Source organism: Buteo buteo, chromosome 8 (genome assembly GCF_964188355.1).
Source record: "Buteo buteo chromosome 8, bButBut1.hap1.1, whole genome shotgun sequence".
NCBI classification, from domain to species: domain Eukaryota; kingdom Metazoa; phylum Chordata; class Aves; order Accipitriformes; family Accipitridae; genus Buteo; species Buteo buteo.
In genome coordinates this window covers 40,154,019-40,179,824 of record NC_134178.1, presented here as the reverse complement: position 1 = coordinate 40,179,824, position 25,806 = coordinate 40,154,019, and the positions used below count along the sequence as shown (strand labels likewise).

At 42.7% G+C, this 25,806-nt stretch overlaps 1 protein-coding gene and 1 long non-coding RNA gene across 2 annotated transcripts in view; one reads left to right on the top strand and one right to left on the bottom strand.

The window, feature by feature from the left end:
• Positions 1-4,544: 4,544 nt before the first annotated feature.
• The window catches only part of LOC142033828 (uncharacterized), a 69,729-nt gene continuing 48,467 nt past the window's right edge, over positions 4,545-25,806 (bottom strand). Inside the window, exon 4 of the long non-coding RNA XR_012651348.1 lies at positions 4,545-4,672. This is a non-coding gene — a long non-coding RNA (uncharacterized LOC142033828). The remainder of the gene's footprint in view (positions 4,673-25,806) is intronic.
• The window catches only part of DPT (dermatopontin), a 29,165-nt gene continuing 19,480 nt past the window's right edge, over positions 16,122-25,806 (top strand). The window contains exon 1 of the mRNA XM_075034309.1: positions 16,122-16,457. Within this exon, the coding sequence (XP_074890410.1) occupies positions 16,159-16,457 (299 nt within the window). The 5' untranslated portion in view covers positions 16,122-16,158. The remainder of the gene's footprint in view (positions 16,458-25,806) is intronic.

Below are 25,806 nucleotides of genomic sequence, written 5' to 3'. Positions count from 1 at the left end.
GCGTAACCATACTTATGCAGATAAGCCTTAGGGACGTGGGGAGCCCAGGCGTTGTAGTATAGAGAGAAACTTCCCATGTGCCCAAGGGCCTCACATAAAATTGGTGCACTTTAGTATATGCACTGCAGATAATCATGACAGTCCCTAATTTTGAAGGGATATATAAATATATATATAGGGAGGGGGATAGATAAATAGGGAGGGATGTATAAATATATATAGTATTACACTAAATAAATAACTTTTTGCACACCTGTTACCTCATGAGCATATCTTTACCTACAATTGGATAAGAGTTGTGGTGGCTGTCTGTTTGAAAGCTCCAGTAAGAAGTGCTTCTGTTAGACGACTTCCTTCTCACCCTGATGTTACAAAAACAAGGCTGCTGTGGGTCGCATGGTGATAGTCAGTGGACCTCAACAAGCCATGAGACAGCTCAAGCATTGCTGACTGGTGATTAAACATTAACAGACATCAGTCAAAAGTACAGCAAAAAGGGGACATCAGAGAGCAGCGAAACAAGATCCTGCTGCAAAGCTCCAGCGAGGCACAGAAAACATCACATCTACATGGCAAGCCCCTTTCCCTTCCTACTCTCAGCAAATCCTGCCACCTCTGAAAAAGAGTTCTCTTTGCAAACAAGCAACAAGGGCAAAGTTTGGACAAGGAGAAAAACAAATGGCCTTCTTGAGCGTGAAATGCAGAATGCAAAAGACAACATCAGCCTGAAGAGTCCAGCAATCCATTAACATAAGCTTACATGAGCCACATTTTCCATGTTTCTAAAACACAACCGAAGTAGCTAACATCTCTTACGTGGCAGGAATCCAGAGAAAGAGGCAAGCCAAAGCAAGACTGGGCAGTCCTCCAGCAGAGTGGTTTAGCTTCAAAAGCTGAAGTGCACTTAAAACTTTAAGGGGGAACAAGAGGCCAACTTTAGACGCTGTTTCGCCAACTGTACATGGATTTCCAACCTGATGAGAAGTTCCTCTCTCCAGATTAACACTCCACCATTAGACTGTCGTTTAATACATATGAATGATGCCATTAAGTAACTGGAACAAGTTTCACCATTCCATCAACTACCATAGCTGACATTGGTCATTTCCAGTATACTCTCTGCTCCACATATAGGGCAAATTTCCCCCCAACACAGTAACACATCTACTTATTTAGCAGAAGATCAGGGCAGAAAGTAAGGAGGATTGCTTTCGCAAATGAAGAGTGCTTGGGAAATTCTGAGTGAGGCAGAATGTAACTAGCATCTAGTAAGAAGTGGCATAGACATGTATGGATGAGTAATCACGTGTTTAGAATAAGGCTGTGACAGCCTCTACTCTTGTGGAAAATAGCATAGCGGGGAGCTCATTTTTTGTCCCACCTGAAAACTACCATTTCCACCAGTACCAGAGCATCTAACATGAGGCTGCTGATCCACTTGCTATTGGCTGAATCCCTTGAGAATCTCCCATCCATGTTGTTACTTCAGCCACTGATGCTTTTCTTGGGTAGAGCTAATTAGAACATGCTGCAAAGTCAGATCGGCTGGTAGCCAGCTTATCAGCATGCTGCTACTCTTTCTTATGGCTGTTTTGCCTTGCCTTGTTCATACAAATAACTGGTGATGTAAAACAAGCAAGAAGAAAAATAGATCTTTAAAATAAAGTATTTTCCTCTGAGCAAACTCAGACGAAAGACATGGTTTCAGAGATCCTGTGGTGCTTTTAGGAGACAGGGGTTGAAGTCATTTTAGGGAAGATATGTACAGCCAAGTAATCTCAGCCTTAGTGATCTGCTGCTTGCATGTTGCATTGAGCAGGCTAAAGGGGAAAGGGGCTATAAGCCTGCTTATATCAACCCAGTGCATAGAGAAGAGCTACCCACAACACAAAAACACTGTCATGAAACATAACTCTGCTCTGCTGACAGCCGTAGTGAAGGGAGCAAGAATTGATTCAGTTTGGAGACTGAACTCCTACCTCTATCTAGGAGCAAATGTGAAGGAGTAGAAGCACTGGAAAAGAGTAAAGGAGTGGAAAGGAAAAAAAATTGTTCTTCTCTTATTGAAATTGGCAGACAGCTTCCCTGGTGTCCTTACATTGGCAAAAAGCCTCCCCTCCTCCTTAGCAGCTGCCCCTTGTTTCAATGTATTAAAAACGAGAGAACAAATCTATCCAGAAAAGGCATTTACACAGTGCCTAAAATACAAAGAGTGCCCACATCAATAGAAATCAGAATTTTGAATTGGCTATTCTTACTTCACAGAATACATTGCTCAGAGCTTTTTGAAATAACCACATGCAGAAGTTAAGTTATTTTGGGGGGAGGGTAAAAAAAAAAAAACAACACACCCCAAAAAACCACTCAAACCCTAAACACTTCCCTTTATCCAGCTGCATCATAGATAGATGATTGTCTTTTTGGGGTGCACTGCAGGGCAAACACTGAAGATTTCGTCCAGGAAGCATCTGGGTTTTTTTTCAAGGTGGCAATAACAGAAAGAAAATTTGTATTGGGAATCTCTGTTGAAATACAGGCTGGGAAAAGATGGCCCTGATCCCCACATACTACAGCAGATAGTCATGCAACAGATACCGAGCCCAGAAGGGCCCAGGGAACGCTGTTCTCCAAGTCTACACACACTGCAGGCTCCACAACATTCCAGAATGACCTATTTATAACGCCAAATACTGATGGCCTACAACACAAAGTTAAATGCCAGGACTACAATGGGCCACAGGAAAAAAGCAGGAGAGATGAGAATTACTGCCAGTGTCCAAGGTCCCTGAAATAGCAGGGAGTTTGCAATGGAAATTCCTAGCTGTTAGCACGTAAAAGAGAAGCATGACTGGCAGCGTGTGAGTGCTGTATGGTACATGCATACATGAAAGGAGTGGTTGGGGATCAGATCCAGATTCACAAATCTAGAAAACAAACCCCACTTTTAGGTCTAAGACCTGCTGAAAGAGAGGATAAGACAGTGGCAAAATGATAGAAGGAAAAGAAGACAGGAAGGAGATTAGGCACAAAGGAAGGGAATGGCTAAAAACAGGGGAAGAACTGGTGGTAATTATTTTTTTTTAATTACCAGTTTTGCTGTAAACTCAGTGCACAACCTTGATGACAGGTAAACCTTATCATGCTTTTCCTCAGTTTCCCACATCTGTAAAATAGATATAACATTTCTGTACCTCATAGATATAAATGCTTCAAGATCCTTAAATGGAAAGTGCTAGAAAGCTATAAAATATTACAGTGTAAAAAAGCATCAGATAGGCATAAAAGAGAAAAGCCAACTCAGAAAATAATCACTAGTATCTGTGGAAAAATGTCATTTTGGGTGCCATAAAGAGCTAAGCCATTTATATTCTTCAAAGGAGGCATAGCTGAGAAAAGCAGTGCTCTATGCTTATTACCACTATGGTTCCCAGCAGAGCTTCCTACTGAAAGAACAGACAGTGTAAACAAATAAATGCTGATGTGATGGTGATAGTGACTGATGAAGGAAGATCAGGATCCCATTGTGTTCAGCACTGTGAACACCTAATGATCCTTACTCGAGAGTCTCATATCTAGACTGTAAGCAAGAGACAACAATGGATAGAGTAAGCTGGTAAGAGATGTACATACTGCAATGAAATTGCTTTTTCTAATTGGGTTTCATCTTGGTGAAATTATAAGTGATCCCATCACCCCAGCCTCATGTTTATGGGAATCTGGATCTGTCTGTTGTGTATGAAGGCAGCCAGCCATTCTCTGCTGCAGAGGGCAGAAACTGTATCAGTCAATTCATACAGCAATAACTACATGCAAATTATTTTCTCTGCAGTGGATGACAGCGAAGAAGGAATTTTGGGCAACACCCTTTCCAGGTTTTCTGCAGGGAATCTCTGCCTAAGTGAAGGGCACTTAGGAGGTACATTATTTCCTTATTCCTGCAGCTTAGGCATTATTTTGCCTGCAGCACTGCAGGGATTTAAGCATGCAGCTTTGGACTTAGCCAGTCAGCTCACTGGAGTACTGAAGCAAAGCAACAAAACTAATGCAGCAAAAATGCTGATTGTACTATAGCCCAGGAGAAGTGTTATTCATATTCAACTCACGGCAAAGCCTGTTACAAAGTCATAAATCCTCCGTACCAGCAAGAGCGGGACAAGGGAGAGAACCCTGCTGTCTCTGCTTTTCTTGCACAGCCTATTCTCGGCACTGTGCATCATGCTCTCCTTCATCACCCTCCATCACTTCTGCACTGTTCAGATAGACTCTGAGATCTGGGTTTGCAGGGTTATGAGTTAGCAAAGGCCTTTTCCACCAGAACCCAAAGGCCACAAAAGCCAGGGAGTTTCTTGCTGTCAATCCACATGTTTGTGCTCTGAGCAAATTTGACATAAGAAATATGGAGCCCCCATGATGCCAATATTAACAACAATTCTCAGAGTACAACAGCACTTTAAGTGGGAAAAAAGAGACAAGGCTCTTGGAAGAAATAAAAGCAGCTGTAAGTGCCAAGTTTATTTAATGTCAGAAAATCATGTATCTAGAGAGACAGGCTCAGAGTAGTTGTTATAACTGCTGGGTAAGAAACATTTTTTCATTTTCTGCTGAACAGTTGGAAGCTTTTCCCCCCATCTTCTTCCACAACAGGACAAGACAGAGACTTTTCTGAGTTTTCCTATGAAAAGACAGAGAGCAAGAAGCAAATAGTTAATAGCTGGGGAATATGGGCATTTGCTTGCGGTTACAAGACATCAATTGTCAAATCCATAGGAAGAGACAATAACTTAACAACTGAGCTTACAGCATCAAGCCAGAAAGACCAAAAATGAGCAGAAGGCCAAACAGGAACACGAACAGGCAAAGTAATTTGCTAAAGGATACAGAACACTCTAGTGGCAGAGCCAGCTTAAGCTGTGACTAAACCCAGTGTGTCAGGATTTATTAACCCAGGACTCCATGATTTACTAAACCAGCATCTCCCAATGAACTGCTGGTATTCTGAAGCTTAGGTTTAAATACAGGAAAATATTGTTGGAAGGAAGATACAAAAAGGGTTTCAAGCAATTAGCACAGTTCTTTTACTGGGTGCAAGGTTGCCAGGGCATCTGGAGAGTTGCAGCACTACTGGGCTAGGGACAGTGATAGTTCCCCAGGCAATTGGTCTAACCCATTGCTGACATAAAAGAACATTGATGCACTCTTTTTAGCTGCTGGGTTTTGCATCCCTCATAAAAATAACCAGGTGAGACCTGGCAAATGTGCCTGATACAGGCTGAGAAACAGTCTTTGACTTTCACTACATGTGTTGTATGCATCTGCATCCATGCTGCTAAATATTCTAAGGTCACAGAGGCGGGACATGCCTCCTAAAGTGAAAAATATACTGTTTTCAATACAACACTTTGAAGGGGATAGTGATGAAGACAGCTACAGAGCAGAGGAGTGTACAAGTAGCAGAATAACAGCAGCTTTGATTCTGTTACCAAGTTCCTCTGGTCACAAAGATATTACATTGCCATGCACTGTAACTTATACTTTCTGTTTGCGGGTGGAAAAATGAGAGGCTGTACATTCTCCATCCTTAGAGGTTTTCAAGACTCGATAAAGCTGTGAGCAACCTGGTCAGATCTTCAGCCAACCCTGATTTGAATAAGAGGTTGAGCCAGAAACCTCCAGAGGTGCCTTCCAACCTGAACTATGCTGTGCCCATTGCAGCATGAGGAAGGTGATGTGTTGCTGCCTATGGTTAGTAGAACAGTGACTTCTGGCCCTTATTTCCTTCAGCTGGTGCTAAGTATTTGATGGCTACTGAAGACAAAACCTTCCATTTTCCATGCTTCACCAGAAAGCATCACTGGGTACAGCTACAGAGGCAGCTTAACCTAGTAGTGCAAGATTTATCCACACCCATTTCTAGTTCGCTTAAATCATGAGCTCCAGAACCAATGGGTGCTGACACTTTGCATTGCACTGCGTGGACATAAAATTTAGCCAGGCATTGAAGAAACGAGCAGAAATTTCTCTAAATCATGTCATATTCCCTTGAAGGCAGTCACAAAATATGAGCACAAACTATTCCACTAGTGCCTGTCATGCCTGCTTTTCTAATGCCTCACCTTATGAACAACCCAAACATGTAACTTGTTTCCAGAGATTTTTTAGAGTTCTCCTGATTCTTCTTCATTCTTTCCATGTCTATCTTTACACTTAATGGCAACTATTTTCTCTTCATTTATCCATATAAAGCAAATAATAACAGCGGAGTTATGCACTCTCAAGGCTACTCTTCCACAGACCCGCAGTGTTCTCTGATGATGAGCAGTGGCTGTAAATATGCTAAAGGTGAGAAAAGAAATGGGAAGTCTGCTGCCCTAACAAAGCTGTTGGAGCTCTCAATGCAGTAAAATAACCTAGAGCATAGCACAAAGAAAAGGAAAGGATGCATTATTCTGTGGATGTAGTTGACAAGCGATCAGAATTTGATGTGATTAGAAAAGCTAAACACAGTAATAACTACGTAGGTATTTTCCTGCTTCTTGATGAACACAGTTACTGCTGGGATCTAGCACAGTGTCAGGCACACCAACAAAATAAAGAGTGCTCTTACAAAAATGGCCTGCCATGTGGATGGGCATAAGGCATGATAAGCTGTGTGGTGCAAAGGCAAATCTGCATGTTTGAAAGCTGAGGGCAAGCTCAGGAACTTCATGGCTTGAGCATGTAAAGACCAGATACCAAAATCGTGTTTCAGCGGCTTTCTGTTATGCTTCTTGTGGTGATGAGGAAGAGCTGATCTGCCCCAGCCCCACAGAGAAGTTGAACTAAGAAATAGGCAACTTGTAGCAATAGTGATAAACTGCTTGCAACAAGTGGGGGGGTGGGGAAGCACATCGTGGATCAGAACTAATTGTGGCAGTGGGACTACTGCAAAAAAGGGTATGGCTTTATCCTAAAGGACTTAGAGGTACCAGCTTTTATGAACTTGGGAGTAAAAAAACCTGTACGTATACAGGAGAGTGCAGAATACTTCAAGCAAATATATTTTCGGTTTTATGCAAACTCTATCAGAACGGTATCTGAGCCAGGGCAGTGTCAAACCTGCCTGTCACACGCACTGATATAGTTCATCACCCAGTTGAACTGCAGGACTATCACGATTTTTGCTACCTGCCTGTGGTCTATTTGTTTGAACAGATACAATGACTAGAGAGACTGGGTGTCAGATATTGTTGAGCTCTCCATATTCCAATTTTTTGTTTGAAACCCCAGATATTTCCCAGGGGAAAGCAACCTTCCTTTGGGCCGTCACTGTGCTGTCGCCTCTGCACAGCAGGTGAGCAGAAGCTGCTCCTAATTAGGTGAACAGAGTAGCAGCAAGGATGACCTCCAGCCACCCCCTGCTTACAAGATAATGAAGCAGGATTTGTAAATGCCATGTAATGAGGGCCTTGACAACAGCAGTTGACAGTCACACTTGGAGAAAGTCTATAATCCTTTTACAAAGGTGAGGAACTGGTAGCATGAGGATGCAGAACTGACCTAGCTTTCATCCACCTGGCTGAGGTATCCACAGCAGCAAGCATGGCAAGTCTTAGACAGCAGCATGAATCCACGGCCACATAAATGTCCAGCAAACCAGGTGGGTTTGTACTCTGCGGTGCTCACACAGGCCAAGTCCCAGGCAGAGGGGAAGGAGAAGAAAGACATGCGCAGAGCAGCAGGGTCTTTTCTGAGGCTGGGCAGACAGACCTCATTTGGCACAGCCACGGAAAGCCATGTTTATCATCCACTGACATGGACTCTGGGACTGTCAGCTTGAGCACTCTCATTAGCAGCTTCACTTCTGACAGCCAGCAAAGAGGGGTGGCATCTGGGGAGGAAGGAGGGTGAAGCAGCCCTGGGAGCTTGGAAGACACAAGGAGAACAAAGCAGGGTGAGACAAGGGAGCTGGATTACAGGAGGAGCATGGGATTGTTTCAGTGCGAATGCCAAGGAGCTACTTCTGGAGCAGGACAATCTGTCCTGCAGTGACAGGGTTAATTTTAAATTGGCAGAGAGCTTCTCAGACTTTTTCACTTCCACCATCAAATCTCTGGGGCTGGCAGTTGCTAATTACAATAATGCGAGGTGACAGTCACATGAGGAGTGGTGGATGGCTGAGTAGGGCTGAAAATGCAGAAGGTCAGATCTCAATGAATTATAGTGACAGGACGCAGAAGCCCCTTCCCCAAATTTTCTCTTCCTCTCTCCCCACTTTGTCCCCCCACCATCTGCAGCACCACAAAAGCAAAAAAAGTAAAGAAAAGAGAAATCATTCTCAGGACTAGAATGCAAATGGACAGAGGGCACCAGGAGCTGGGCCCAGAGCTGGGTTTCAAAGGCTACACTGTCACTCCAGCTATCCAAATTCACAAACCATATGGCCAAAAGGGACCAACTAAGCATCTCTTTTCATTTCCCACATAACATCGACTGCCAGATAGCACCCAGTTTTAGTGACTGTTAAAGCAAGATCATTCTGAACTCTTAAGATTTTATTCTGACACAAAGAAGTCTGCACAAAGAAAGTACAAAACTGTCATAAAACACCAGGAGCTCTGAGTTTTCCTACTCAGCATTCACTTTGCACTGGCCTGAATGGTCATGCAGAGATAGAGTCCCTTGCATGTAAAACTGAGACAATCCTAAGTCACATTCTCACCCCTTTCCCCGCCTTATCTAGCTCAGAGAAAACTGGTTTTGGCTCATTCCCATTCCCATGACCAGCAAGTGAATTACAGCTACTGTCATTCTCACATCAAAGATCAATTCAGCCCTGACCTCAGACTTACCCTGTGGGTCTCTGCAGAGTTATTATGAGTGATTAGTTCAGATTTTCCCCTCCAGCATTTCACAGCAATGTTACGATCTGTAGGTCACAGTCTTTGCTAGAGAAAGCCCTGTGAGAAATTTCTAATGATACCAGACTTCTCTGAAGGAGAAACCTGCTCACTATCCACAACGGCTGGTTTCCATGACAAGGACCACAGCTGACTGACATCTTAATGCTGTTCAGTCAGATGGCTACAGTCACACCACTGGAAAAGGGTGGCCCATATTAAGCCCCAGGTCAGTAGTCCATGGATTTTGAAAATGCTACAGCTGGCTGCTGTGGCCTTTTCTAAAAGGTTTCCCATGGATTAAACGGAAAGAAAAGTTAACTGAGCCATACTTGGAAACAAGCTTTGTGTGAGACTTTCAAAATAAACAAAATAGGACTTGCGTCTGTGTTTTATCTCTTCTCAGATTATGAAGCAAACCTCAAAAATACCTTGATTGCTTTTTCTAACTTCTTCTGCATTAGAATTTAATATTTTTCCTGCCCTTTTTATCACAACAGACTTTCTCAATTCTTCAAGAATCAGCTGAAGCTACACATTTTGAGGCCAAACTTAACACAAGTTGAGAGAGGGAGAAGGTAATTTTTCACAGATCTATTCAAAGCTCCTTATGTCTTAGGTTTAGTACCATTTTCACTCAAATGTCCAAAGAGCCCACTGGAGAAGAAATCTCTTTCTGAAGGAGTCATACAAAGTTTTAGAACATTTCTGCCTCTGATGATCTGGTGATGACTGCTCTTCCAAGAAAGCTCTCCCACCATATCAAGTAGGAGCCACCAACTTCTAGACAGCACAGAGATAGTCAAGCTTCAATTTAGCCTAAAGACTAAATATAAAGCAACTACATTAAAAAAAGATGAGGAGATCTTCGATGAAAAGGGGAATTCAGTTAGTCAGCTTGTGTATAAAAAGGTCCCGGTAAAATGCTGCCTGCTAGATATGTGAGGAGGTTCAGCACTGACTCAGCCTGAAGCATCTGGCTCTCTCCTGAATCAATGCCACCTGAATTTCCTGTAGCCTCAAGGCTTTTTTCTTCTCTTTTGGCAGCTTCACCTTCAAACACTGCACCCTGCCTGTCTAGGCTTCATACGGGACTGTAGCTAGAGAGCTGTTACAGATTTTAAGCATACATGCTAAAAGAAATAGTGATAACAACAGCTGCAGCAATAAGAAAAGACCTTTTTAGCAAAGAGTACTAAGGAAAAACACCTAGCTTTTAGCAGTGACATGTAATTGGAAAAATACTGGTGCCCTGTCCTGACATTTGAAACTGTAATGGCAAACACTCATCAAATTGGCTTTCCCTCATTGTAATGATCCTGGAAGAGTCACTGTAATCACAACAGCTCTGTAATTTGCAACAACTTTAGGGAATGAATTTATTAGCACAAATGGTAAGAGTTAGTGGAACAGGGCAACTTTTACAGACTGATGCGCAGAGCGGGGAGGAGCAGTTGTAGTGCTGCTCTGACAAAAGCCTATATTAATATGATTAAACCATGCAGGAGGTGAAAGAGCAGGAATCATCTAACTTCTTCACTATTAGTAGACCTGAACAAAAAAATGCATCACTTTTTCTGTTCATAAGCTGTGCATGACTTCTTACTATCTGTACCTAATAGTCAAGTTACACAGTTCCTCATGCCCAGGTTTGAGGAATGGCTGTATCAGAACTCATAAATATCCCCTAGTAAATCTATTTGAAATTATTGCTAGGGAGAGATCTGTGGAAGTCAGTAACGATGGCAATAGGCTCCTGGGTTATTTAATGGCAGAATATTCTGTGTAGACATTCTAGGATGTCTGCACAAGCCCTGCGGTTGATAAGGATGTCTCCCCTTGCACAAATTAGCTCTTCTCCTCTTTCCAACTTTTCCCTGCTCAAAGCTTTGTGCGAACTGGGAAAGGTTTGTCACAAAGGTTTGTGACTGCCACTTTTGTACGCAGTTTTTGGGGGTAATCTGATCTAGGAATGGTGATCAATCTACGAAACAGTTGTTCACTGATTAATTGAAAACTACATTTTCGAAATAACAGATTTCAGAGTTGCAGATGGAAAAGATTTATCATGGCATCTAGCTGGTTTCCCAGACCAGGAAAATTTGTTTCAGTTGTTTCTTTACTTACGTTTCAGTGCAGCTTCCTTACACTTTCCTCAGAGACTTTATGACTTAAGTTTTGCATTTCCTGTTTGGTTTGCTTCCATTACTTAACCCGTGATTTAATACTAGACATGCAGGCAGGCAGCTATTACCAAAGTAATCCAAAGGCTTATGATAACCTTGGAAAAATGGCACTGCAGCTAGTGCTTTTTTTCTCCACAGCAGTATTCCAGGTGGTATCATATCAGAATTTTCTACAGCTACTTCCAAAGAGAAAACAGCTCTGCAATATCCTCTAGTATCACAGGATCTTAAGTAGTAGCTTCCCTTTTACAAAGAAAGAGCTACACAAAGTAGAAGCTGAACCAGCATCTCTGTAGGGAAGTGGCAGGAAGAAGAGGGTTGGGAAAAGGTGTGCTTTCCCAGGGCTGGAGTCTGATGCTGACAGTCTAGATGCTGGGGTTTAAAATCTGTTTCTAGCCCTGAGATACTGGTGGACATTGGGCAGATGACTGGACCTACTGTGTAAAATAAGGGGTTTTCAACCTTTCCTACTTTTCTAGAAGGTGGTTGAACTTAATCAAAGTACTTTGAGAATGTCAAGTGAAAGGTGATAGAAAAAAATATCATTAACAGTAGGAAGCCTTGACAAATGAACTCCAGCCTTCACCATATACATTCCTCCGAAAGAAGGTAATAACTTTGAGCTAAAAAGTTGACAAGGATACATCTTTGTCCCTTGTGAAGCACAGCTTTCTATCAGTTTGATCCTTCTCCACATTACCAAGTCTTCCACATCCTCATTTCAAAAACATAACAAAGGCACCCCAAATCCTCACACTTTTATAAAAACTGACAATGCACAGAGCTTATAAAAAAAAAAAAGCCACGCTGCAAAGATGGCACAGAAAAGTAATCAGTAATTGAATTCAATTTACAGCTCCCAGATCATGCAGCCTCCCTGACTCATCCAAGCTACTCTGCTTTATCAGAACTGCCAGCATCACTCTGAGACAGTGTGTAATAAAATATGGAAAATGTGTTCAAAATGTGCAACCTCACTGATGCAACCAGCTGACGTGAAAAAACAATTTCTTCTCACTCTGAAATGCCAGGATGCGGTTGCATTAGCTTGCAAGCAGATATATATTGCTGCTGCTACTGTCAATGCTTCTGCCATGCCTGTTTTGTGTACACAGTACTTCAGGGCTCAGGGGATACACAGTCAGTCTTTTTCACCAGCACAAAATGCAAAGCTTCACTTCTGGCTATAGTCCTGAGTAATATGGGATGGAATCACTCTTGTGCATCTAAAGGATGAAGTGCTGTGCGATAACACCCTTATATGCCCTTCTGCCCTCATTACCCTCTGGGGTGAAAAACTGGTTGCCCATGAGTCAGACCTTTGCAGATGCAGGAACTTCAGCATCACAGCTACTCGAATAAAACCAGATGACACTACTTTCATGCAATCCAGTTTTGTAGAAACGGGTCTAGTTGTACCTTTCACTGGCCAAGTCTGAACCCTTGCTATTCCCATTGCAGCTCTAGTGTCTCTGTATTTGCCAAACAATAAATAAAGTTCTTCTGTTCTTTCCCCTATTTTAGTATAGAGCTTGGGTGCTAAAATAAAACCCATTAAGCTGGCTACTGTTATTCATTTGAATAGTACTACTGTATCTGTGATTTTAGTTCAAAGCACTGCAATCTCTTTGCATTTCATGGCTGTAACATTGCACGGTAAGAGAATACTGCAGCATTTCTCCTAATGGCTGCAAAGCACTAATAACACCTGCAGCGCTAAGTAATGCTGCCTCTAGTATCTACGGCAGGAGAGAAACACAGAACAATTCAGGTTGGAAAGGACATTCCTCTTAAGGCCTCTAGTCCAAACTGGGCCCAAAGCAGAGCTAACTTCGAAGTTAGACCAGGGAGGGGGGATATCGAGAATAAGCTCTTTCATCCACCATCATTGGGCAAGGCAGAAATTAAATACTTGTTTGTGTGGATTAAATGCAGCATTTCTAAGAAGAGATAGGGAATAAAATTACCAGCCAATATAGATTCCACAGCAAGGAACTGATAATGAAAGATTGGTCTTAGCACCTCATATTTACTACTTCATTGACACTTTCTGCTTTTCCAAAGATTGGATGTGCAAGCCATGCAGCTGATGTTTTTGAAGTCAAATTAAAGGGTAAGTAATTTCAGAGAGGGACTGATTTTTAAATGTGGTTGCATTTTCTCCTAGTGCAAATTCTAGCTGAAGCCAGCCAAAGTCACCAATCTGCAGACGAGTTTGCAGCTCTTCTAGCCACTGGCTTTTGAACTGCTATGTTTGATTCATTGGCCAGAACAGAATAAGGCATAGTGGTTAACATGCCAGTGAGTCAATGGAAACACAGCTAAAATTGCAACTCTCAGCACTGGCAACACCAGTGGAATTATCTGGGTTGGAGCAATGGTGTGAAATGTTAGCGAAACAAGTCACATGTAGCCTTAGCTTTGCTCCATGAACCAATGAACCAAGCAGCTGTGAACTGTAGAGCTGAACAAGCATTATTCAGAAACAAAATTCATGTATGCACACTATTCTCTTTTTTTAACCCCTACAGAAATTTTCAAATCACAGTTCCTCCCACTCACAAATACTACCCTTCTCCAAGGTGACTAAAAACCATCATGTCCCTCCTATAAGAAATTCTGCTCTCTTCTGGTTTTATTCAGTATCAGAATGAAGCATGAAATTTAGTATTAAAAGTTCCCAGAAAGCACTGGATCCAGAAACGCAGAACTGTAGATTTTCAGGCAGTCAGTGGTCAGGACATGTCTGCACTGCCGCGACTGCTACAGGGAGTTGTAGTTCCACATCTCTCATGCTCACTACCTTCCCTGCACAGCTTTTTCCCTGAGCCAAACCACCTCTTGGTCACAGTGCAGCATGGAAGTGCCACCTTATCCACTAACTGGGAACAGGAAGGGTAGACTCTATGTAGGAAGTGACAAGAGACACCTCAAAGCCTCACACACATGTCAAAGATAGGCAAAGGAAGACTGTGCCCTATTCTCCATAGAGCCCTCCTCCCTCTTCTCATCCCCTCTTGCCCCTGATTTTGTGTGGGTTATGTGAGGACTTTCTTCCAAGGAATGGTACTTACAAAGGGTTATGTGAGGTGAGGATCATATATATGATAATGTGGCGCTTCCTGCTAAAATGTCTTCCAGAATCCCTCTCAGGCATATACAGCAGTGTGCAGTGCTCCCAGATGTGACTACGTGTCTAAGGAAGTAAGAGGGAAAACACATACACTATTGAGTTAACTGAAAAACTCATGTGAGATCGTGCATTTCCAGTCTGCACACTGATGCCCGTTGGATAACTGTGGGTTTTTTAATCTTAAATTTCCTCTCTTTAGACTTTGGCTACCTGTGTCCTCTACTGTTATCTAAGATCTAGAGGAGGGCAGCTCCAAGGAAAAGGCTGTTCTGTGCTGTCTCCACAGCCCTCTTCCCCAGGCATCTGGGGCTGCTACAGCTGGAGGTGAGGCACTGAGCTAGATAGCAACTCTCAGCTGCCAGGTTCATGTGGATCTGCACTGGCTGTATGGACAACTGAGATGTTGCTGCACTGTGCTCCTGGCAAAGAGCTCAACCCCCACTTACAGTTTTGTCAAACAAAGCTCTGCTACAAAAAAAAAGCCATTAGCTAAAGGCACAAAAGTACCTGGCTGGTGACGCTGAAGGCAGCTTTTGAGATCTGGGGCTGGTCAGTAAAGGCACCCACCTCCTGGGATGCTTATGCTCCTGCAAAGCAATGACCAAGCATAATGGGTTTGGAGATCCCTAGAGAAGAGCAAGTCCACTGTTACCCATCACAGATCTTCTTTCTGATAGTATCAGCAAAAGAATAAAAGCTCATACACATATTTTTTTATGTGTATGGCCCAAATGGGGAAGAGAGGTAGTGAAAAGAGTGGAGGAGAAACTTGTGGCAAGAAAATCTCTAGATCCTTTGTGGTGATTTCACTGGAAAAGACAGGATCTGAATCTGGAGCTGTTCCAAGGGTCACATGTTTCACTAGTAACACAGCATTGGCAACATACGCATATGTAGACTATGTTATCTTGACTTTGGACTGTCTTACTTATTAAAAAAAGCTCAAGTCCCACAGCTTTCTATGGGTCAAGTACACCGTTAAGTAAAGCACTCCGTTCCACCCTCCTGAATGGGGTGGGTTCCTGATAAAGAAATAACCTGAGGATGCGGCAGATAAACACATTTACAAGTAGCAAGTCAGGTTTTGAATTTGCAGCACAGCAGTTCCTCAGCAGCAGCTCCATGTTTCTAGCCCACGATAAATGCAACATAGCTTAAAGGGCCTTGCTCAAAGATTTCAATAGGCTATGGTGACACGTGAAGCTTATCTCATCATAACTTGCTTATATGCTTTATCTTCACATTAAAACATCTGCCAAGTCCACAGTTTCACAGTACTTGCACACAGTCATAGAAAAATCAGTTCTGCATGGAAGAAGCTGATGCCCTTCTTCTCAAGGTGGGCTGTTTCCATGCCAAGCCAGAGTCTCAGTCATTCAGGCTCTACCTCCCCTCCAACCAAACCAAACCAACCCAAAATGTCTAAAGGATTTTTTTCAACAGGAGCAGTGAATTCCCCCAATTGCCCAATTCCCTTCTTTCTAGGGACTGGCAGAATCATGTCACACATATTTAGGGAAAAGAGGGTGGAGACACACACACACATGATCACATTTTGTTGCATGTTACTAATGATGGGAAATGGCAACTTCAAACAGAGATTTAATTTCAAATAAAGTAGTTTTCAAACTTAACTGCTGTCTTGAGGATAAAAGTGTGATGTCTGTGCCAGGTTTACTACAATGTGTATCTTGCTTTATACAGTAGCTCTGCAGCAAGGGATCACAGATGGTTTGTGGTGGTGGGAAGACCCTGCTCTTACGGCCTGCAGACTTACTGTACTTGCAGAATTCCACCTTAAAAGTAATTGGACGTGTCTGTAACTCAGAGAAGGTTTGCTAAGCAATGACACATTGCACTTGGATCTGGAAGCATAACATCTGGAAGCCAAATGTTAGAGGCGATATAAAAGGGCCAGCCCAACAAACCAGCAGGGCATTTCTAAGCCAGGAACATCTTCAGGATGGACCTCGTCCTTCTCTGTGTGTTCCTGCCTCTGGTGCCTGTGGCATGGGGCCAGTACGGTGACTATTACTACGGTCCCTATAACTATGGAGATAATGATGAATGGGTCAACGTGTACCGGCAGGGTTTCAACTTCCAGTGCCCGCATGGGCAGGTGATTGTGGCCATCAGGAGTGTTTTCAACAAGAAGGAAGGCTCCGACAGACTGTGGAACTACGCCTGCATGCCGGCGGCCCAGAGCCTCGGTGAGCCGACAGAGTGCTGGTGGGAAGAGATCAACAGGGCGGGAACTGAATGGTAGGATACCCCCAACCATCCCCGGAGGGCGCAGCCCTGATACCCTCTGTGGAATGCAGGTGCCAATACTGCAGCTAGAGCAATGCAAAAGCATATTAATGCCGTCATAACCAGCAGCTTCACTGCCCTGAATGAATGACTGCCTGAGACTCATTAATCGCGATGCATGTGTGTGAGGCGATCAGCATCACATTTGCTTTCTCTGTAGCAATTTCTTGCTGGAGGATCTCAGTGTGCTTTAGAAATGCTGTGTCATCTGGTCACTCACAACCTCAGCTGCAAAGTGGTTTGGTCTTGCTATTCTTTCATAGATGAGGAAAATGAGGCATGAGCCTTCAGTGAGGAGAGGATAAATTCCCTCTTGAAAGGCCACGCATTGAATCAGTGACTAAACTGGGGAACAAATTGTAAAACTCCTCACTCTATCCTCCTGCTCTTATCACTAGAAAAAAAAAAATCCTTCTCTGTATTGCACTGGCTTTTCTCTTTGTGTTTTTGTTGCTAAGCTTTTTGGCTTAGGCACAGTCAAAGGCTGTTTTCTAGTCATGCTAGCATTACAGGAGCCAAAAACCCACACTAACAAGCGATGATGGTGGCATATATATGCATGATAATGATAGCAGAAGATCATGTTAATTCCCTGGTACAGTCAGTTTTGGTTAACTAAACGTTACATTTTCCATCAACCTTAGAGGCAAAGGTCATCACATTTTATGGCCACAATAATTTCTGGAAATAGGTATAGTGTTTCATGTTTAGGCAGCATGTACTCAGTATTTCTGATTTTTTCATGAAATCTGAAACACAGTTTTGGAAAACTCTGAGTTTGAAATATTCTTTGGACAGGATGAAATGAATGCAAGAATATTTTCAAATACTTGAAATGGTTTTGTTCCAGAAGTTGCAATGTGATTTTTGTAGATTTCATGTTATATGGGAACAGGTTAGCAATGAAATGTGAAGCTTCTGCTTTTTAAATGATTCAAAATCTTGTTCTGAATTATTCATACTCTTTCATTTACCACGTGATACATTCCTATGGCTGATGCAATTGCTAAGGAAAAAAGATTGACCCTATACTTAATTTTGGAATTAGAACTGAAAAGAAAGCGGGAGGGCTGCAAAACAGGCAGAAAGAAGACACTGTGATAATCCTGGGTGACTTCTTCATTTTTCATACATTGATGCAATTTCTACTTATTGCATAGTAATTTGGAATTAGGACTTTCTATTGTTCAAAATAAAATTATTATTCTCTTTCTAAAAATCCCTAGCAGCAATTGCTCAAGTTCACTTCTCACAAACAGCATACTGTGTAAGTCTATACAGAATGTTTTCTTCTGCTATCTAACCATGGGGCCATATTCATCACTATGCTCTGTATGCTCAGCATGACTACATCCACAGTGTATTATCTGAATCTCGTTTCCTTCACCTCTTAAAAAAGTCTTTCCACTTTGTCCTCTTTCTTGCCTACATTTTTCCCTATTGCCAACTCTACCTTTTCTCCAAATGTACTTCTTTTCCAACCCTTCTTTAATGTGTTTAACTCTCATTCCTAGCTTTTAGAGTTATTTTAGTTAGTTCTTCCCTAGCTCACCGTTCTAGTCCAACACGCTTACATCTAGCTGTCTTCTCTGCATAGATCACGTTCTCTCTTTCTTCTATTTTTGAGGGAAGGGAGAATACACCAGCATGATTAGGGAACACATACCCCTTTTCAAAGGTGAACTCATGCTCCTAATTACTTGGGCTACTTTCATAAATCTTAGCTAGCTGTGCCTGGTTGTGTTCTGCAGTTTTCTGCACCCAGGGCTGAGCTGGTTGCATCTGCAGTGCTTCATGGAGAGAGGCTTGCTGAAGGCCAGCACGTCCCTCGCTGTGCCCCGACGCTGCTGCCCAAGAACCTAGCAGGCTCATCCCAGACTGGAGTGAAAGTGTGGGCCAGCAGGCAGCCAGCCTGGAATGTCTGAGTGCAAACGCAAACCTCAAATTAATGTGACAGCACGGATATAGCCTGTAGGGCCTTTGACAATCCCACACCACCTCTCTTGGCAGTCTTACTTCTCATAGCTGCCTCTCTTTTCTCTCTCTCTTCCATGCCCAGCTCAGCGCTATTTGGAGCCATCCCCAATTCTAAAGAGATTCACTCAGTAATCAAGTGGGGCCACAAATGTGAGTCACAATCTGTACCATTAGTTCCTGTTTGGCCACCTCTGTTTCCCTGCTGATCTCCTGATGAACCAGTCTGTTGGTGAGCAATACATCACCCTCATGTCAGCTGACACAGCACCCATTCCATGGACACCTAGTCCATTCCCCATTGATATAGGTTGGACTGTAACATTCCTTCTTCAGCTCTGCCTCATAGGGTATTTTGTCTCACCTTGCACATCCAGGGAGATTCAACGGCTTGTACCACCAATAACTACAAAGCTGCCAACTTTTTCCCAAAATTTAAGCTACATTTCCTCTGCTGTAATTCAGGCTTTTTATTCCTTGCCCTAGCTTCACTGAGTAATGAGAACAAGCACACTGCATCCTTTGTAAAATCTCTTTAACTTATTAATAGGTAGCAGCTATGCCTTTCCCTCACCCACGCACCTTCATCCATGCTTTTTCTTTCAGGCTGAACACATCTCCGTTCTAAGTTCTCCTTTGGAAGTTTTACATTCCAACACTCCTAAGCAAGCACTGATCATACATACAGCTCTCCTCTGAATTCCCTCCAGTTTCTCAGCCATGTCCCAGAAACTCTAGTCTGGCAGAAACACCAGAAAATGACCTCTGACAAATGATGTTTATGGCATTTGACAAATCACCATTCCTGACTGTTGTGCAGCTGCACAACAGAGACAAACCCAAGAGAGGTTTAATTAGAAAAGGCAACAAACCAAGAAAAGCTTGAGAGCGAAAATGAAGTGGGAATATAAAGCAGAGAGAAGAAAGAGTCTCCAACTTATTATTTCCTTTGGCCATTAGCACAGGGGGAAATGGCAGAAACGGATGTGGGGAGTGTAAGGATAAGAAAGTTGGGGGGCTAGAGGGCAAGGAAGGAACCCTTGGCAGAGGTGGTTTAGGTAAGTTTGCTTCCTACACTAACACTAGGTATTATATGCACTTCCAGGATTAAACCTGTAAGACTTTGCATCTTGCAGATACGAAAAAATTATTCAACAGGAAGAGGGCAATGACACAGATCCACATCAGGCATCTAATCGCAATGCCTAGTTTATGACCTCTGCCCCCTTCCAGGGTCAATGGAGAGAAACAGGTAGTCTAAAAACTGCTCTCTGGGGCACCCCATCTCTCTCCAGAAGCAGACTCATGAATACCAATCACCTCTGACAGTTGCCTAGAATTACCTACTGGCATTTCAGAATACATCTAACTATAGGTGCTTAATTTAATAGATGCATCCCTGAAGTGAAGCATGTATGTACATACACTTCTGAAGACAGCATGTTCTTTTGTGTTTTGCTGAATGGACGTGAGAAACCTGTGAACCTGTTACAGGACTCATAGGGAAAATTTTGGCAATAGATTGGATCAGATGACCAGTGATGCCTTCTCAGCTTCATTAATCTGTGAATACATTTAAAGTTAAGTATGTGTACAAAGGCTTGATGAATCTGTCCCAACACCTTACTCCTGCAGAGGCTATCTGCTAACCAAGATGCTATTCAATACTAGGAGCAGAATCTGTTCCTGGATAATTTGGAAATACTCCTGTCTGGAGCAGGGAAAAGTCTTCGGGACATCCCCTGATTCTACGCAGTCCTTCTAATTATTTGTATGCTGTGACATCTCAAGGGATCCTGCCTTTTCAGAAAGAATAAAGCTTATGTTCTTAGTTCCATTTGTACTGGAGGAAATTTGACCTTGGGTAAATATTTCACCACCTAAGAAAAGGTAAGGTCTTAGCGATTGCGGGTGAGACTGTTCTTTACTGCTTCACTGAATACTACAGAGTTGTCTCTACAGACCAGTCTTTGAACAAGGTACTTAAGAAAAACTATTTTTCTTGCCTGAAAATGAGCCTACCAAAGGACAGGGATCACACAAATAAATGAACAAAAGCTTGCAAGTGAAAGACAAGCAACTCTTCCTTCCAGGAGAAAAAGTTTGGTTTACACCACATAATACAGATGGAGCCATGCCATATCCTCAATATACTCTCAGTTACCCATAAGGCACAAAGCAGAAACATTTCCAGCCAAGTGGTATTTAATGCATGTTTATTGCCTCTTTTCCTTGTTTAGACTTCTGAGGAAGTGTTTGGGTGGGACTTGGAAAAAACAGACATCTAGATTCTCCCTCCCCACTCCCATTCTCACTCTCCTTTGCCTTCTCTTTAAGTGCACGAACACACACACACACACGCACAGATCCTTCAGGTAGGCACACAACCCTATTTCCCACAAACTAGGAGCAAAGACAGACTCATGAGCAAAGGAAGTGTCTGCAGGAGCCTCCTGTTCAGACTCTGGCAGCACACCCTGGTACATCTGCGAGGAACTGTTTTTGTTCTCAATCTCTGACCAATCCCAAGTCTCAAATCTGAGACTGTATTACCCAAACCCAATAATCCAGCTGCCCTTTCAAAATGTTCCCATTTGTGCTATCTATGCAAACAAGTTAATTTTCTTCAAAGCCCTAGGTTTATGTTGAAGGGACAATGCTGCAAGCTTTTAGCACAGCTGCAATGAACTGAGTCCAGAGGGAGCATCTGAGGAGAAGAGGGGTGTTTCTGCAGATAGGGAGGCTTCATCAGCGACTGTCAAGAAGAAATCAACAGGGTGAATAGGCCCTTGCCTCCTCTTTGGGCGGGGAGGGGAAAGAAAGTCATCACTGACCCCTAAATGAAAGAAAAAAGATAGCTGAACATTATAGTAAGGTTGCCTTTGGCACGTGGAAGTCACAACAACACATCTCACCACCCCACAACAGATAGCGAAGACTCCTAGTAGAAGTGGCCATTGGAGACTGGCATGGCCTAACCAAACACAGAAAAGTCATTCCCTTTGTCTGAGTGCCAGTGTTTCAAGTGTCCTGAGCCTGCCCTCAGCCATTAATGTCTCCCCACTTATCTGTAACAGACTGACCGTTAAATTAGCTTTCATCATGCAACCAACCAAATGGCACAGAGGAAGGACACTCCACAAAAACAACTCAGGAGAGCAGGACAGAGCCTCGCCTCCGCAGCTGTACCAAAAGGAAATTAACTTTTGGATACTGAAAGTAACAGATTTTGGTGAAACAACACTCCAGGAAAACAGTCTATCTAATGTCTCATTCAAAACGCCTCCCACACTCTAACCATGGTCTTACCGGCTGTGTGAGGTTAGGCCACCTCTCTCCATATGCACTCCAGGGAGGACTGCAGATGAAAGCACGCAGCATTGTTTCTGTTGGGTCAGTTTGCCCTGTCTGATAATATCTCCATAACATATAGATTCATTCTGCTGTGAGAGGCTCTAGAGAGATAGCTTTAAAGTAATTAGTGATGCAAGTTTTACAGGAGCCATCTGCTCTACAGCAAAACAGTGGGAATTTTTTTTTTAAGTACCTAGAATGACACTCTCAGGTTACCCTGTTGTAAGGAACAAATTGCCCTTAATGAAGCATGACGCAGTGACTACTGAGCTGTGTGTCAGACTCTGCATGTTTCCAGAGAGCTTCAGGGAGCGCGACACGACCAGTGCAGCAGGGGCTCAATGCAGGCTCTAACTGCACCACTTACTGCACCACTTACTGCATCTTGACTCGGACTTCCCTGACCGGATTTGTAGTGAACAGGCTTCCTCTTTGGGTTGTCACCCTCAAGACAACATGCTGCTCAGGCTAATTCCTGCTGTATCTGAGGAGGACAGGGAGCCTTGGAGAGAGGTTTACAATGCAGCACCAGCATTAGGTGGGGCACAACACTCTGGGGCTTTGTCTCGCAAAGAGCAAAAATAAGATGTAGGCATAAATACAAAGTGTCACCACAACTGGTGCCATTGCTCAAAACAATTATACTGTTGCAAGCAATATTTGTCTTCAGTCTGGCAGGCAACTGTTGAGTCAATGAGGTACACACTCAGTCGCTGAGGCTATATCAATGTTTGCAAATAATGTGGCACAATTTAAGTGGATCTGCAGGGTGAAACAGTTCATGCATGGACACCAAATCCACATACGCATTTTGAGTGGGTTTGTTTCAAACCAGCTCTAGTTTGGTCTCACAGATAAAAGTTAATTGGTGAACAAGGAAAGCAGTCCTGAACTGAACTAAACCAATAACATGGATGCACACTTTGGTTGCTTGCCATGACAGAACTCAGATGCACAACAGTCCTTAACCAGTTCAGAAGAAGATTTGGCGAAGCAGAGGCTTTTTACAGCAACCGCAGCAGGCCAGGAAAAGCCTCAGCTCCCATAGTGCTGTTACTAGACAGAACTCCTCCCAAAATAAGGCTGTATAGTTTACTGACTTTCTACGGAACACTGCAGTCGTTTCCAACAGATGTAAACGAGGGAAGGGAAGAGCAACTTCCCATTCAACAGCACCTGACCCTCACCAGCACCAGTCTTCCCACTCCCTCACCTACCAGCCAGCTCACCTCCCCTTCTCCCAGTACCAGATCCAAAAGGCAACTCTTCATGCATCGCAACTTGGGCCAACTAGAAAAACAAAACAACCTACCATTGCCAAGTTTAATCCCACACAGTCCCAGCCAGTTTCTCACGCTCCTCTGCATTCACCTTCTAAGAGATATCTTCCTCTCTTCTTAGCAATGTCAGGATTTCATGAGTGAGGAGAACCTAGTAACATCAACTCTGAATACTGAATTATCTTCTAAAGCAAAAGTGCCACAGAGTGGGCCTAGGTTTTTTTTTTCACTTGGCCATAAATCAAAGGCCCTGAATTGCTAGTTTTCATTCACCATACTGGTTTGCAGGATTTGCTGTGACAGGAGTAGTGAATTCAACAGAGAAGGAAGAAATCCTTACATATTAAGTGTTGTTTTCAGATTAGTGCATAGACCATCTGACTAAAAAAGTGTGTAGGGATGGGTTGTTTATTTCCCTTGAAGAATCACTTTCTGCTCATAGGAAAGAGGCCAACTGGGAAAAGACAAGAGAAAAAAAGACTATATATGAGGTCACAAATAAGCACTCCAATTTCTGAGAGCATCTCTTAACTTTTGGAGGAATATCTGGATTTGACTTGAAAATTAGATCAGGGAAAAAAATCCTGTATTATCTCAAAGCTAAAGAAAAGTACTTCAACGTCACTACTCCCTATCGCTGAACCCAATATTGAGCTTGAGTAACAGATTGCAGGACTTTGAGACAGAAGTAGAGAGAGAGAAGTGAACATGAGCTTAAAAGTATATTTCAAATTTTACTTTGAATGTTTTTAAAATAAAATGGCAATTATAAGACATTGGCTTATGTCCAGTTATACTAAGAAACTAATTTTTAAGGCAACTCCAAATATTATATTTTTTAAAACAAATTTTTCATGAGAAGGTAGAATCAGGATCAAAAATAACCAAATCTTCCTGAAGTTTAGTGCCCAAATATGTACACCTGTAAACACAGGAGTGTTATGTTAGCTAGATTTTTCCAATCCACTACAGAGAGAAGGGTCCATCAGTGAAGTCTCTCTCAAAATGAACCTTTCCATCAAAATTGGACTGTATTAGTAGAGGTGTCAAGAAAATAAAAACTGTTGGAGGGCAAAGAGAGCAGGAAAGAGGGCAGGACTTCCCAGACTGAATGTGAGCAGGTGGGGAGAGAAAAGAAGGAAGAACCTGCCACAAAGACAAGTACGGGCAGGAATATTAGATGCTGATCTGTGGGGATGGGAAATTGCAGGTCAATGCTGACCCTCTGAGAGGAAGTGCAAAGGAGAAGGAGGAATGAAATGTTCCCATTATTGCACCTATGCAAAAGAGCTAGAAAACCTCCCAGGGACACAAGGACTTGAGCAGTGGAAATGCAGTGGGAAGGGGGAGAGGCAGAAGATGATGAAGAGATACAAGTTTGGTTCTACTTTACACAGATTAATACTCATCTTGCAACAGGTACAACCATTCCCTATATTTCTATATATCAACCTTTTTTTCCATCAGGATAACACCAATCATCTGCAGCTATCCAATATGTTTGCACAGAGTCTTAGCCATATGTTCCCATGGCCTATGTGCCAAAAAACAGAGCAACTTCCTATCAAAGTCCTGCTGAAATCCTCTGAGTGAGAGCCAAACTGCCTTACTTGGTGTGATACCATAGCAACCCAGAGTCCCCAACACTGCTTAACTCTGAAGGTCCTCAAAAGAGTCTCACAAAGCACAGCAAGTATGTGTGGCCCCAGCAACGTGGGAGATGCAGGGATACAAACAAATGTAAATACTCTTGTCTGAACAACAGAACACAGTGGAAGGGACATATGGAAGAGACCCCTGGTTCAAAGGTAGAAGCTGAAAGTTAGGCAGAGGAATTCATCCCTGCACTGGTCAAAATTGATCAGGTTTTCAGCTTTTGCATACAAACACTTGAGCCTCACACTTTGGGAGCACTAACACCTGTATGCACCAAGTGAATGACTTTCTAAACACCAAACTCTGCTAGATGATGTGTTTTCCCTCCTGGGAACTCCAGGCTCATTAAAATAAACTATGAGGTCATTGAATGAAACTAGGGGAAATTTTTGGTGTTTGTTAATCACAAAGTTACCTCTGAAAGCATCTTTGGGATATATCTATGTATTTGATTTCATGGTATCACAAGGAAAGTTTGCTGCAGCTCTAGGCTGCCAGTTTTCCTTGATGAATGAAAAAGAAAGAAAAGGAAAGGAAATGGAAGAAACAATTCCTGTGATTTTCTCCAATAGGGAAACAATGAGGCTAGGAGGGTGCTTGAGAGAATGAGCATTCAATAGCTGAGTTAATGAGCTGTCTGTTTTCATGCTCTCCTTGTCTTTAGTCTCCAAGAAGCAAGCTATTCAAACTGATTATCACTTGAATTACTTTGGGTATCAGTGTCCAGATGCTTGTAGGGTGTGCAGAAAGAGAAGCATATATCTGCATGCTTAAAGACCATGTCTATTCTACTTGAAGGCAGTGATTTACATGCATGACAGAATTCCTGAGTACACAGAAAGCATGAAGCAGCCGATTTTTCTTTTGAAAATCCAGTCACAAAATTTATGTGAGTCTGATAATTTCCTAACATCTGAGTGTCAGTTTTCCTCGTGTGATTGTTTTCATCACAAGCCTATAATGTTTTGAATTAAGAGTGCCTTCTCCTGGAGACAGGTAACTGAGTAAGAAATAAAATAAAAGAAATTGCTGAACTT